The following is a 16,298-nucleotide window of genomic DNA, read 5'->3' as shown; positions in this document are numbered from 1 at the left end:
TGGAAGATTACATAAAAGGACATATTAAAGCTTATTTCAAGGAATTAACTCTGATGCCCAAGAAAATGGGGGCATTCAAAGCAGAATCAGGGAAGTTAGAAGGGAGAGCTGTGGCGGAGGGGGAAGAGAACTGATTCTCTCTGGGTATGGGGGAGGAGATAGAGGAATACATTAAAGGTGACTTCAAGGAATGAAGTCTCAGGCTTGAAAGTATAGCAGTATAGGGCTAGTGACATGAGAATTCGTTCTGGTTTCAGCATGCTGAGTTTGAGATGTAGATAGAACATTAAGTTGGAAATATCTGATGGGCAGCAGCTGATAGTGGGTTTGATCTCAAAAGAGAGATAAGGGCTGGAAGTATATAGATCTGGGAGTCATCTGCATAGAGATGATAACTGAACAATAAGGAGTGACGAAATTATTAAAAATGGGAGAAAGGTCCACGATAACACCATGCACCACTGTGTGAATCGACACCTGGTGCCTTATGAAGAGAAAATATGATTTTTAATGTCCATTGAATTAAATTGATGCAGCCCCTTTCTTTTAAAGAGATGGAGATGTTATGATTTTATTTTATCTTTTCCACCTTTGTGAGATAGAAGTGGCAGGATATAATCACCCACAGTTTATGAGTTAATCGAAGAGATATTTACAGTTACTCAAAGCCAAGTAATGACTCAGTGGGAATGCTACCATTATTTCTCTGATGGCATGGTCTTCTTTGGTAACGAAGGACAAACACACCAGTTCTCCCAACACCTAGGCTAGGTTAGTACCCAGCATGGTATAATGCTTCAATGTGCTATCTCAGTGAGGAACAGTCTGCCTTATGTGAGTGGATTTTTTGTCAGGGAGGGGAAAGGTACCAGAGTAGCATTCATGTTATTGAATTTGACAATCACTCTGTTAGTTAGAGGTTTCTACTGAGAAGATCACAGGGATGATTTACCTCCTTGTTTTGGTCTTCTTCCTCCCTACAAAACTATTGCTTCAAAAATGCAGAGCAGTTCTCCAGATCAACTTCTTTGGTTCAAACTCCATGGCCAAGTCCTGTTTGTATACTGCGGCAGCTGGAGAACCACGGCCAGTTTCCCAGCAAACAGCTCCAAAATGAGACTGGGCAGCTCTCAAACAAGCACACCCTCCTCATGGTCAGAGAGGTGACAGAACAAAGACAGAACTGCTTTGTGCTCCTGGAAACACTGGTCTTTTGTGTCAGAGTTTGGGTTACTTAATCTTTTCATGCCGGGAATAAGATTTCCCTGGTGTGACATCCACTGACAGCAATGGACGTTCTGAAACTTCGAGTGCCAAGGAATTAATGTACCAATCTGCATAATCAAATCCCCAGGTAAACATAACCATTCCTTTCTCAGTACTATCTGTCCCCTACATTCTAGAAGACTTAGAATTTAGCCAAAATCCACAGAAATATAATACTTAATAACAGTTTGACAGGGGAGCTTCTAAAGTTGTCATGATGAACCTTTGCAGTATGAAATTCACTAAATCTCAGATAATCAGATTTTCTTCTCTACATTTGAAATATGAAAACAAAACCAAAAAATTACAATGCCCTGAATTCTCTGTGGGACAAAGTACATTCTCTGAATTTGCATTTCAATCACATACTCCCTAGCAATATAATGTTCAATTATGTTCAGGTTTTGAACTTTCATTTAAAGTTAAATTCCTTAAAACAGCCCCTGACACAGGTGGCTCAATTTTTAATTCAATTAGTCGGATTCTCTGCCCACTGAAAACTGGAAAGGATCCTTTGCTTCAAGGTCTTAAAGAGAATTTAACCACTGATTCAAGTACTACTCATTAAAACTCTGCCATTCCAGGAACCAAGTTTGGATAAGAAAGGGCCCCTGCCCACATGGTGCTTACTGGCTAATAGAAAACTCAGATTTTAACACAGATTACTGTTATACACAGTAGTGTATAACAAGCTAATGAAACACTCACAAAACAAAGTACTATGTGAATTCTGAAGGGGTAAAAGGTCCTTAATGGAAGAGGATTAAAGAGAACTTTGTAGAAGAGATCAACTTGGTAGGAATTCAGCTGCTCAAGATAAGGAGAGGGAGCATTCTAGAGTGTGAGGGACAAAGTAAACGGAGGCAGAGGGTGGAATATGGATGACAGTCCATTTTGGGTGAAGCATGGAGGGGAGTAATACAGTATAATTCAGGAAAGGTGAGTCAGTGTCAGGTCACTGAGAGCTTTAAATGACAGATGGATACATCTAATAAATTTATCTCAGTAGACAGTAGGGAGCCAGTGAAATTTTTATGGAGAGGAGTGACATCAGATTATTCTGACAGCAGCATGCATCATGGATTAGAGGTGGGGAGGCAATAGGAAGCCTTTAAGGAGGTTCTTGCATAACTCCAGTGGCCCCAATGTCTAGCACAGCAGGTCACACACAGTAGGTACTTAGTAAATTCTTGATTGATGTTAGCAAGACGAAGCTATGGCCTTAGAGTAAAGTTAATTAGTGTATTTGGTAGTGCAACCTAATACTGTATACAGCCTTATTAACAACAAGCAGGAAGAGTAAATGGTTATAAAAAAAAGTTCAAGATCATATAAGAGGAGAGAGTTCTGGTCCGTAGTGAAAAGAGAACAAGATTTAAAAGCAGAAGATTAGATTTTAAATCTCATTTCTGCCACTTACTTCCTAGGTGATCTTAGAAAACTACTTTAATGTCTCTGCACCTCAGTGTCCTCATGCATCAAATCAGTAGTGGATATCAGAGGTCTTCAGTTAGAGGCTGGGTGACCACTTGAGGGATACTTTATTAGGGATTCTTTTTCACAATTGTCTGGGCTAGAAAGGTAGAAAAGCCGCTGATATTTGTTCTAATTCTGTGGTTCTATGAGAAGATAACCTGTAAAGATCCTTCTAGTTCATAATCTATGATCTTCTAATATCTTCTTAGCCTGTTTTGTCTGGACAGAGTAAACTTGATAGTTTCCTACTCCCATTTCATAAATGCATATATGCAGTTATCTTTCCCTAACTCTACCTCCATTATCTTCCCTCTTTCTAGTTATTTCAAAATATTCTCTTTAAAACTCAGAGGCAATGTTATAAGGTATCAGGAAGATATGGCTTAAGGCCTTCATCTGTCATATACTGGCTGTGTGAGGTAGGACAAATACCTCTCAGTGCCCCACACAGTTCCCTAAGGCTGTAACTGGCAGAGCAGGAGATGATCTGCATTGGTAGAGGGAATTTCTTTACCAAAAATTTCCTATATCAGTGTAATTCTCTCTCTCTCTCTCTCTCTCTCTTCTCTCTCTCTCTCTCTCTCTCTCTCTCTCTCTCTGTCACACACACACACACACACACACACACACACACACACACACACACACACACACCCCTTATAGTCACCTTTCTCTCCCATCTTTTCTTTCCTACCTTTTTCAAAAGCTTCCACTCAAAAGCAAATAACTACAGAGTGTGTGTGTGTGTGGGTGTGTGTTCATCCTCCATTGCTGAAGAAGACCATGCCATCAGAGAAATAACGACATGACTTACACTTGACTTCGTTTTGAGTGAGAGAGGGTTGTAATTGCAGAGTAGCACTTTTCCTTATAACATGATACCATAAAAAATCAATGCTATTCTTGAGAGGCTAATTGATAGTCACTTGGCCAGTGGGTAGAATTTTTTTCATTTCCAGAACAGACTAGGAATTATTGGAAACTAAAGAACTACCAGAAAATTATCTTCAATCTAAGAGTTCAGCAAAGTACTTGATAGAAAGTAAGGACCTAATAAATGCTTGTTGGAGGATTAATCACCATTAAATGCAAATCATTATAATAGATAAGTACCAACAGAAGGATGAGACATGAGGAGTGAATCACAGGTGGACTAATCAGAAAATAGTTATTACATGTAGTGAGTTTGAAAGTTGGGTATGAAGTGAAAGAGAGGCATTGATTAACAGGAAGGAAGAGGGGGGTCAATCCTAATAGAGAGCATACACCTTCTTTAATGACAATTAATAGCACAGGAGAGAGAATGAGTATGTCATGCTATATGAAAAGCAAGTAGATGTGTTCACTTTTTTCAGAAAAGAAAAGGAAAATAGGGAGTTACAATGAGAAAAGCAAGTTGGCAAAAGACCTTTAGGGCATTCTGTATAGATGGAAATATATAGATAAGTATTTATGTATAGGAAGGAGGATAGATATAGATATTTACCTGTCTATATCCTTATCTAGTCTCTTTTTTTGCTGATTCTTGCTCGTTCTTTGCTTTACCTCCTTGATTTCAAGCAAACCTTTAGTGTTCCTCATCCAAAGTTCTTTGTTTGTAGGAGCGATATAATCTTTCAAACTGTCCCTTTCATTTCAGAGTAACCTTTTTCTTCTCCTCTGACAAATTAATGCCTTCTCCAACACTTACTGCTTGGGGCTTAATCCTTTCTTCAAATTCCTTCCATATGTTTTAATGTCTGTCAGATGCCAGTTATGAACCCACAGAAGTCCTCTGATGATGCTGGGCAACAAATTCAACACTGATGGAAACTTCTAACATCTGTGCCACAGTGTTAGATGAAATCCCCAAAGTGCACTCTAGATCGCTCCTCATGTTGCCTTGTGGGTCTATATAAATTAGATTGTGAATCCCTCAAACAGGAACTGAATCTAAATCTATGGCTTGTACACACTGGTGCAGAGTTTAATCAAATTTTAAAACTTACAAAAAAAACTTTTCAGTTTTTACCAGTGTGGAGAAACAGAGTAACTTGTATTGACCTTCTGGACATTTCTTAACTTATCCCTTTGGCACCTACATCTACTGACTGCAAGCTAACACTGGGGAAACCTTGTGTTATCATGGAACCAAAGGAAGCAGCTTCAGCACAATGGCAAGAATTTGGCATGCAGCTTGGGGGCTAGCCCTTGGAATCAGAGGGTGAGACTTGAAATCAGAATGGACTTAGTTCAAATCTGACTTCTTGGTTTTAGCTTTTTCTGAGCTAAATAGTTTTCTTTTTTTTTTTTATTTAACTTTTAACATTTATTTTCACACAATTTTGGGTTACAAATTTTCTCCCCTTTTATCCCCTCCCCCCCCCAAACCCGAGCTTTCTAATTGCCCCTGTGACCTATCTGCTCTCTCCTCTATCCTCCCTCCCTGCCCTTGTCTCCATCTTCTCTTTTGTCCTGTAGGGCCAGATAGCTTTCTTGACCCCTTAACCTGTATTTCTTGCTACCCAGTGGTAAGAACATTACATTTGGTCCTAACACTTTGAGTTCCATCTTCTTTAGCTCCCTCCCTCTCCACCCCTTCCCCTTGGAAGACAGGCAATTCAATATAGGCCATATCTGTTTAGTTTTGCAAATGATTTCCATACTAGTTGTGTTGTATAGGACTAACTATATTTCCCTCCATCCTATCCTGTCCCCCTTTACTTCTATTTTCTTATGGTCCTTTCCCTCCCCATGAGTGTCGACCTCGTATTGCATTCTCCTCCCCATGCCCTCCCCTCCATCCTCCCCCCCACCCTGCTTGTGCCCCTGTCCCCCACTCTCCTGTATTATGAGATAGGTTTTCCTATCAAAATGAGTGTGCATTATATTCTTTCCTTTAGTGGAATGTGATGAGAGTAGACCTCATGTTTTTCTCTTGCCTCCCCTCTTTATCCCACCACTAATAAGTCTTTTGCTTGCCTCTTTTATGAGAGATAATTTGCCCCATATAACTTCTCCCTTTCTCCTCCCAATATTTCTCTCTCACTGCTTGATTTCATTTTTTTTTTTAAGATATGATCCCATCCTCTTCAATTCACTCTGTGCACTGTCTCTATGTATGTGTGAGTGTGTGCATGTGTGTGTGTGTGTACTCCAACCCAGTACCCAGATACTGAAATGTTTCAAGAGTTACAAATATTGTCTTTCCATGTAGGAATGTAAACAGTTCAACTTTAGTAAGTCCCTTATGACTTCTCTTTGCTGTTCACCTTTTCATGGTTCTCTTCATTCTTGTGTTAGAAAGTCAAATTTTCTTTCCAGCTCTGGTCTTTTCATCAGGAAAATTTGAAAGTCCTCTATTTCATTGAAAGACCATTTTTTCTCCTCAAGTATTATACTCAGTTTTGCTGGGTAGGTGATTCTTGGCTTCAGTCCTAGTTCCTTTGACTTCTGGAATATCCTATTCCATTCCCTTCTATCCCTCAATGTAGAGGGTGCCAGATCTTGTGCTATCCTGATTGTATTTCCACAATACTTGAATTGTTTCTTTCTAGCTGCTTGCAATATTTTCTCTTTCACCTGGGAATTTTGGAATTTGGCCACAATGCTCCTAGGAGTTTCTCTTTTTGGATCTCTTTCATGCGGTGTTCTGCGGATTCCTTGAATATTTATTTTGCCTTCTGGTTCTAGAATCTCAGGGCAGTTTTCCTTGATAATTTCATGGAAGATGATGTCTAGGCTCTTCTTTTGATCATGGTTTTCAGGTAGTCCCAGAATTTTTACATTGTCTCTCCTGATTCTATTTTCCAGGTCAGTTGTTTTTCCAATAAGATATTTCACATTATTTTCCATTTTTCGAATCTGCGTGGTATGTTCTGAGATATCTGTCTTTCTCATAAAGTCCTTAGTGTCCATCCGTACCATTCCAGTTTTGAAAGATCTATTTTCTTCAGTGAGCTTTTGAATCTCCTTTTCCATTTGGTTAATTCTGCTTTTGACAGCATTCTTCTCCTCATTGGCCCCTTGCACCTCCCTTGCCAGCTGAGTTGGGCTAGTTCTCAAGGTGCCAATTTCTTCAAGATTTTTTTGGTTCTCCTTTAGCAGGGAGCTGATCTGCTTTTCATGCTTCTCTCTCATCCCTCTCATTTCCCTTCCCAGTCTTTCCTCCACCTCTCTAACTTGATTTTCAAAATTCCTCTTGAGCTCTTCCATGGCCCGAGCCCACTGGGTGGGCTGGGACACAGAATCCTCGATTTCTGTGTCTTTGCCTGATGGCAAGCATTGTTCCTCCCCATCAGAAAGGAAGGGAGGAAGTGTCTTTTCTCCGATAAAGTACCCTTCAATAGTTTTATTTCTTTTCCGTTTTCTTGGCATTCTCTCCAATCAGTGGCCTGACCTCTGAATGTTCTCCTCACACCCACCTCGCCTCCTGGTCCTCCCAGCCAGCGTTTGGGGACTGATATTCAAATGCTGCTTCCCGCCTTAGGGTTTTTGGCGGGGGCAGGGCTGCTATTCAGTGTTAAATTAAGTTCAGGAGCTGAGGTCAGGGGCAGGGCCACCTCTCTGGCTCAGTTCCCTCAGGGGGTTTATGCACAGACCTTCCACAATGGATCCAGGCTCCCGCCCGTTTGGGGAGCCCCTGTCTGTAGCTGCCTTTCAGCTTCTATCTCCTGGGGGGGCCCCGAGCCATGGGGGCACCCCACTCCCCTCTTGACCCGCCAAAGAGACTCTCTCACCTACCCCCATCAGTCACCTGTTGGTGGGGGGGCTTGTGCCGCCGCTGGAGAACCCGTCTCTGGAGCCTTCTCGGATCTGTACCTCTTGGAGCCGCGGCCGCCGGTCCGGGCTGGGCTCTGTGTCTGTAGCGCGACGGACCTTTTGCGAGAGGTTTGCAGGTCCCTCTGTGGGTGGAGGGACCCGCGTGGCCACTGGAGATCCCGTCCCCGAAGCCCGCTTGGATCTTTTCCTCTCGGTGCCTCGGCCGCTGCAGAGCTGCACTCTGCTCCCCATCCCGGCGCCCAGTCCACGGCATGAAGGACCCCCCGCGAGAGCTTTGCAGGTCTCTCCGGAACAGAAATCTCCCTCGCTCCAATATTCCGTGGTCTCTGGGTGCAGAATTCGCCCTGGATTAGTCCCCTCTGCCGTTCTGTGGTTTGTGGGTTCGGAGCTATGTGTATGTGCGTCTTTCTACTTCGCCATCTTGGCTCCGCCCCCTAAATAGTTTTCTTAGCTTCAATTTCTTCATATTTACAGATGGGGATAGCAAAAGGAAGAACAATACTTGAAGAACCATTTATAACTTGTGAAGCCTAAAGTAATTATGTAATGTATATAAAATATAATATATATATATAAAATATAAAATCTTGGCAAACTTTAAAGAATTAATACAATTATCAAGAAAAATAAATTATTCAAAGAGAAGGGAGCCATTGTAGTTAGAGAAAGTTAGACGGCTGAGTTAGGAGATGGAGAGTCGGCCTCAAAACAAGGAAGACCTGAGTTCAATTTCTTTCTCTCACATGGACTCTTGGGTAACCCTGTGTCAATCACTTAATCTCCCAATCCTTTAAGCAGTGCTTTAAGGTTATAAATTGAAAAGAAAGTGTTGACATCAATTATTAGAAGGAGATGACTCATTTAGAGTTCCCTATGCCAAGGAAATCATGTTCCCAGCCCTGCCCTTACTTCAGAAGAGAGGAAATGGTCAGTGTTTATGACTTATCACCAAGTATCTTTAGATAGTATTGAGTTAGTTTTAAAGATATGGATCAACCAAAGATAAATCTTGGAAAATAATAACCAACATTTATTATTTATTTAAAACTGATAAAGCACTTTCTACACATCTTCTTACTTGATTATTACAATAAGCTTGATGTAAGGACTATACTTCTTATTTTTATCTCCGTTTTGCAGAAGAGGAAAGCAAGTGTCAGAAAGATTAAGTGAATTGTTTATTATTACACAGCTAACGTCATAGGTAAAATTTGAACCTTGACACCAAGTCCAGATTTTTTTTTCCACTATGCAACATTTTTTTTCTTGTTGTTACAAAGACAACACTGAAACATTTATGAAAGCATTAGAAAAAACACTAAATATAAACTCAGGCATTAATCAGTTAATCAACAATTATGTACTGGATTCTTATTATGTCCTCACTACTAGGTAGGTCTTTCTTGTGGGTGTATTGAAAAATAGTCCATGGTTTGAAAGAGCTTACAGTTTATTTGGAAAGATAATTAGTTAAGAGTATAATTACATGCTGAGTGGTATGGGACAAACTAGTAGCTTTATTATAAGTGTTCACAGAAGTCAAGAGTTAAATAGTGCTGGAATAGTCTAGAAACACTTAATATAGGCATTGGAACTTAAACTGGATCTTGAAGATAGACTGGCATTTGGAGAGAAAAAAGAGAATGATCAAAACTTGAAGTTTGATGATGAAGGCAAACATAGAGAATTAAAGAAGAAATGAGAATTCAATGCCCCCTCCCCTCCTGGGCAATAGTACTACAGAATAAAACAGAAGCAATGGAGCCACAGCCCTCAGTGAAGTGACAGCAATGGTTTCACACCTCTGTTCTGTGTTGTCAGATCTCAACAGTTCATGTGAATACCACATTTCTGTATCCTCTCCTTTCACTTTTGCCCCAAGGATATAGACAGCAGACCCTCTGAAATGTCAAAAGAGAAGAAGAAATAAATTTTTAAAAGGGTACGGGGTTAAAGGCATGTGAGAATAATGCTTGGGCAGCAAAACATACAGGTTTCCAACTTGGAGAAAAATAGTACACACAGAGGAGGTAGAAGTCTGTGCACCAACATGGTCCTTCTATTGATTCCACTGCCTCCTGTAGCAATCTGTATACTACCCCATCCCTAAGCATTTGTCAATATATAGGTCCTATCTCTCCAGTGGTTTCAGTTTCACTAAGTGTTTTTTTAATTCTTTACTTGCTAGACTCTTTCGGGTCTGGGGTGCAGTGCAGACTGGTGTGGTTTTTAGTATAATAATGATAGCTAACACTTACGTAGTGCTTTAAAGTTCATAAAACACATATGTGCATTGTCTCATTGGATATTTAAAAAAGCTATGTAAGGTAGGGGCTAATAGTATCCCCATTTTACAGACAATGAAAATGAAGCTATAGTCTAGTCTGATTCCTAAAAACCCTTACATATATGACATACCAAAGTTGGGCAATTTGGGATTCCTGTTGTCAGTCTCAAGATTTCAGTTTCTTGGTATATTTTGCTTTTTTTTCATGAAGATCCTAGGATCTCTTGTGAATCTCTCCAAATCTGCTTTAAGTAATATCTATATATGTTTATCCATGTATCTGCTAGGGAAAGGGTGATGAAAATGGGGGACTTCTTTGCCTGTTCCTCTGTGTGTGTGTGTGTGTGTATGTGTGTGTGTACATGCATGCGATACTCAATTCTCCCCTTTACTATGTGGTAATAGTCATAACTTGCTTTCTGAAATAACAGGGGGAGCAGATATTTTTTCTATGTAGGGACCTATTTAATGATGTGAAGAATCAGTCTGCCTATCTGATAACCATCTGTGGCAAGTTGCTTGTAAACCTGATAGTGAATTAAAGTATAAGAATAAGGATTCTGGAGTCAGAGTATTTGTGTTCAAATTGTGACTGACATTTATTACCTTGGCCAAGTCACCTGAACCATCCTGCCATCTATTTCTTTATTCTTTCCAATTGATGTCAAGGGTACGACCAACCTGCAAGTTGTTCAGATTTACAACCTTGATATAATCTTTGATTCCTTATTCTCATTCCTGATTCTCATTCACCTCACACATCTAATCCATAACAAGTCTGTCCTTTCTACCTCCAAATCATCTCTCTTTTATGGCCCCATTTCTCCTCTGACAGAACCACCACCCTGGTTCAGGCCCTTATCACCTTTTACTCATGCTATTACAGTAGCAGGATTGAAAGATGACCAATTCCAATTAGTCTCGACCCCATATTTCTCCCCATTTCAATATATCCTCTACTCAGATGTCAAAACGATTTTCTTAAAGCATAAAAGCGTAAATGTGACCTATCAGCCTCCACTCCGAACTTTCCTTCTATTCTATATAGATCTTGCATATATATATATATATATATATATAGCTATTTTTCCATCCTCCCATCATAACTTGATATCCGTCAGGACAGAGACAATTTTTCCTCTTCATTTTATTCTGAGCACTTAGCGCAGTACCTGGCACATGTGAGCATTTAATAAATGCTTTTGATACACTATGCATCTTATTTATACGTTATCTCCCCCACTGAACTACAAGCTCCTTGATAAGAAGGACTATTTTCCCCCCTTTCTTTGTTTCTCTAATGTTTACTACAGTGACTGGAACATAGTAAGCGTTTAATAAATGCATGTTGACTGACTGACTGACTGACTTGTAAAGTCACAAACCTAGTCTAGATTGCTTTCTCAGGCCCCTTCTAGCTCTATACCCATGAGCCGTGATTCTGTGGCGCAGTGACAACATCTTTACAGTTCAGAGAATATCGGAACATGCCCCCGCTGGCCCTTCCTCTCTATACAGCAACTCCCCAAACAGAAATGCCAGGAAGATGGTTTCCTCCTCTCCAAGGGTCTCCCATTGAATGTTTATACAGACTCACTTCTCTGACCTGAAGAATTCATTCATTCATTCAACAGTGCCTATTAAATACAAGGCAGGCTTGAATTTGTTTTGTGTATCTTATACATACATATACCTTCATTGACAGAATATAGATTTCTTGAGGACAGGGACATTTATTTCTGTCTTTGTATCCCTATCACCATGCTCAATGACTGCCACAGAGTGGGTATTTAATAGATGTTAGACTGATACAAGTTTCAACCAAGTTGAACTGAAGTTTCAAGATATATCTTGTATTTACATAGTTATGTTTCACAGTCCTTCTATTAGAATTTCAGTTCCTTAAGGACAGACACAATTTTTCCTTCTCTTTTTATCTACAGCACTTTTAATTTCAGCCAGAGCTAAATGGCTTGCACTTACCTTTCCAATCATTCATCAATTAGTACCAAAACAATTCAAACCATTATGCTTCAAAACTATGCTTACATAATTAGAACTCCACACTGGTATGCCAATACTTTCCTCTAAGCTGGTCTGCACTACTTTGGCCAGTTTAGAAATCTGAGTTGCTGGAAAGCAGGCAGATTTGTGCCTTGTGGTAGGTCACACGATATAGCATCACGTGACCACAATACCTTTATGACGTGCAATATGACTTCAGTGAGTTCTGGTTAAAACAAGTCTTACAAATTGGAGAAAGAAAATTAAAACAATCTAAAAACATCACAGTGACATAATTAAATTTTTGTTGATAAAATACATATAAATTCCTAACATCTGAATACTTGTGCAAGATATTTACAAATTTCAAGGAAAAAGAATAAACATAAACGTATTTACCTAAAAAAAGTCACTATGATTCATTTACAGTGGCTATAAATCTACATATACAGGCAAATATATACACATATGCATACGTATGTGTGCATATAGATACGTGTATACAGATATACGTATATATGTGCATGTATTTATATGTATGTCTGTGTGTGTATATCTATCTATCTATCTATCTATCTATCTATCTATCTATCTATCTATCTATCTATCTATCTATCTATATGTATATATGCCCAGGAAAATCTCATGTTGAAATAAGCAAGACAGAAGAATTCATGTATCTTCTACAGCTGTTAGAAATAATTATAGCCTTGAATCTTGATCATGAGAAAGCAAAATAAACAAAACTTTTTATGGATATGAGATCCCCTTTGACAAACTTATTTATTGTAGGCCTGACCTAGGAAAAAGAATCAAGTTAGAATGTTTTTTTCATATTATTTTTGAGTCATAAATTATGAATCAGGTTCTAACAAATAAAGCAGAAAGAAAATTAATTTAAGAGATGAGCTCCATTTTGCAATTCACAGAGCTATTTTATTTTAATTTGGGGGACCAAATTACATTTTGATGTTAAGCTTTATCAAATGTCTTTCTTTCTCTGAAACAAACTGCAACTTCCCATTATTTCCCAGAGGGCCCCAAATATGTTTACTGTACATTTCAGTGGCACATTAAGAGTACATTTCACTGCCATCTGGGAGATCATAGGTTTTGGAATGACCTTGGAACTCAGCTCAGACTAAAGAACTGTGGCTATAGATGTGATGGCCCTGCTGCTCACTCATGGAGCAGTCATCAGCAGAGAGGGATGGTAATGTGTTTGAGCAAATAGCGTAACACTAGGATTAAAACATTTGGAGACAGAAAAAGGTAACATTTGCCCGCCCCTTCTGCTGATGTATATTTGTAACCCTAAAGAAGGATGTATCCTGTCTAGTGTTTTATGCAGAACTTCAAATGCTTCAAAATAATTCATGAGGCATGACTCCTCTGATTAACTGAAGAATTTAGGAAGGTGTTTATATGTGCAATGAAAACAAAAAAGAATCAGAAGGAAAAAAATATCCAGTGAAATGTTACAGGGACAAAGTTCCCCAATTGGGAAACAGAATGAGTAGAGAAAACTAAGTCTGAAGAATTGGGGGTGGGGGTGGGGAGCCAGGAAGGGGAAGGAAAAGCTCAAAAGCAGCTTAAATTAAGAGTCAATTAAGGTAAACCTGGCAGACAGAGTCCTTGAATAGATTGAGATACAATGAGGGAAGCACCATTTTGAATGGAAGAGCATCACTTTAAAAGACATTGAAGAGAGTGTCCAAAGAAATTACAGATTGTTTCCTTTTTTGTTTTTTGGTGAGTTTTAATTGAGTTTTAGCTGCTCAGCTGTGTCTAATGTTGTAGCTGCATATTTCTACTGAAAAAGAAAACATGCTACATGGAAAAGGAGCAATAATGCAGATGAAACAGCTTCCTATGGATGGTGGGGAGGGAAGAGATATCATGAGTAAGAACACGCCTCTGGGTGCCCAGCAATTTGTGAACAACTGAATGTGAATTGTGTATGTGAATGCAATGAAATATTCTTGCACTGTGAGAAATAATGGATATGGGGCATTCAGAGAAATATTGTAAGATTCATAGGAAATGGTTCAGCATGAAAAGATCAGAGTTTAGGAAATACAATAGCTAGCTAGCACCCACATAGCACTTTAAGGTTTGCAATGTACTTTTTGTAGGTAATCCTTTTCATACACACAACAACTACTACAATGGTGTAAGTGAAAGTAATAGTAAAAGGCAATAAATTTCAGATTAAATGAAATAACCAACTTAGGCCTCAGGAGAGATCTCAACCATATTTTTCAGTAGAAAGGTGGTGGAGGGTATTGGCATGGTGTGATATGCTACTTAACTTTCTTTGTCACAAAGGAGGGGAAGAAGGGGAAATATGTTGGAAATAGGTCATAAAAAGACATTAATGGAACTTTAGAAAAGTTTTATTATGCCATAGGATCATATACTTATAGCTAAGAAGAGTAGTTAGAGTCCTGTGCTTTCATTTTACAGATGAAGCAATTGAGGCCTAAAGAGACAAGCTGACAAAGGTCTCTGTTTCTCTCTCTCTCTCTCACATACACACACATACACACACACACACAGACACACACACACACACGCACACACGCACACACAGAGTAACTGACAGAACCCAGTTCTTTTGGTTATAAATAGAACACTCTACCTACTGTACAGAGAACAGAATGTTGGACTTGGAGTCAAGAAAACATGATGGCCTCAGTTTCTTCATTTATAAAATAAGGATAGTAACACCTGTCATATTTACCTCACAAAGTTACTGTGAGGCTCAAATAAATACGATATGCAAAATGTTAGAAAACTTAAACACAATATATGAGTATTAGTTATTATTATAATACCATGCATGTTACAATGGCAGATCTAAAAAAAAACAAAACAAAACAAAACCTGAAGCATCCTGAATCGCTTGGGTTTCACTGACAGGCAATAACGTCAATATTTCTGCAATCCACATAAATCTGGAAAGACTGGTACATCAAGAACAGCCCTTCATCATTCTTTACCACATATGCAGAAGACAGACAGTAATGTACATTCTATAGACAGAAAATGGCATTGAATGAAGATAGGGGCCAGAGGAAGTAGAAGTTATATTGGTTTATTTATTAAAAAGAGTTTTCTGGGATCAGCTCCACAAAGCCCTGTCATTGTTAAGAACGTAAAAATTGTACTTGATTGTAAAAGAGATCCTTTCCTTCAGATGACATTTGTTGCAAGGATTTGGCAAGCCTGACCTCATGAAAAAGGAAAAAAGAAAGTAACTTCTATAATTTGTACTTTATACTGCAAAGATTCTGACCACATTAAAGAAATCTATTTCCATTTCACATAAAAGTATTCACTGTTTATCAACAAATGGAAAAGTGCTAATACTGGCCTGTGAACTATTCAACAGCTCGTAGGATCCTTCCACCATTCTGTTTAGTTTACTGGAAGATACCTGGTGGCCATGTCTTACCTTGATCCTTTTTCTAATTCTCTGTTGGGATTTTAAAAAATCTGGATACACCATAGAAGTCAGAACCTGGTAGAGACCTCTATCAAATTCAACACAATCCATGACACTAGAGACATTCTTCTCAGGCATTTATGAGTCATTCCTATTAGCATCCTTTCAGAAATAAAGTTTCATTTGCAAAGATTGTTCCCCATGTAGGTACATACCTGAAGGAGCAGATCTGAAGCTGGTTTGACTCTCTGTTGAAATAGCACACTTAATGTTCGATTTTGTTGTTCCAAATCAAATACTCTGGTTTTCAACTTTACACACTCCTCCCTCAGGTCCTGTAGCACGCATTGAAGGAAGGGGGGAAGGCTGTTAGAGAAACTCAAATATGTTTTGCACTATTTTGTATAATGTTTCAGGACATATTAGGCGAAGATTTATGGGTTTATTGTTCAAAGTCCCCAGAAAGAAATCAAATAGGAGGTTTTCCACTACAAGTCACTGGCTGATAGGATTATTATGTGTGGGGAATGCTGATTTTAAAAAGAAAAAACTTTGAATCACAAATAGATCAATGTGGTACGCTATTTTTGAGGACTATAAATCTTAGCCATATAAAGTCATTTTGTGTTTCCACCTATATATTTGGTCTCTTCACTGTCTTCATAAAAGCAATCATAAAACAGAAGTCACAAGGACAAGAATATTTTTTCAGTGAATAGAAATTTGATGAACTAAAGAAACTATTGGTTTTGATGGAGCTTCCCTTTTTCATTTGTAGGAGCTCAGCAGGATAACTTACAGCACTTTAGCTATTAGAGTCAGTGATGCATTTGGTGGGAGAACTATAGTCATGGTTTTTAAATAAGGACACGTCACTTGCCCATCCTTGGAATGAAGCTATTAAAGTTTCCTTGCATGTTTTCTGGCCTCAGACCTGATGGGGACATATGATAATCACATTTCTGCCATTATTGTCAGTGTATCTATTTTGGGGAGTTTAAAAAAGTTCAGATTTACAGAGGCATCAGGGTACAGTGGAAAAAGTGATGAATTGAG

At 38.9% G+C, this 16,298-nt stretch overlaps 1 protein-coding gene across 12 annotated transcripts in view; it reads right to left on the bottom strand.

Annotated features, from left to right (window-relative positions):
• Nucleotides 1-16,298, bottom strand: part of NCKAP5 (NCK associated protein 5) — a 1,146,457-nt gene that overhangs the window by 185,470 nt on the left and 944,689 nt on the right. For all 12 annotated transcript variants that reach the window (XM_072613277.1, XM_072613276.1, XM_072613278.1 and 9 more), the window contains one exon: nt 15,458-15,577. In XM_072613277.1, coding sequence (XP_072469378.1) covers nt 15,458-15,577 — 120 coding nt within the window. The remainder of the gene's footprint in view (nt 1-15,457; nt 15,578-16,298) is intronic.

Source organism: Notamacropus eugenii, chromosome 5 (assembly GCF_028372415.1).
Source record: "Notamacropus eugenii isolate mMacEug1 chromosome 5, mMacEug1.pri_v2, whole genome shotgun sequence".
NCBI classification, from domain to species: Eukaryota; Metazoa; Chordata; class Mammalia; order Diprotodontia; family Macropodidae; genus Notamacropus; species Notamacropus eugenii.
The sequence above is the reverse complement of the archived record's forward strand: the minus strand, read 5'-3'. Positions and strand labels throughout refer to the sequence as shown.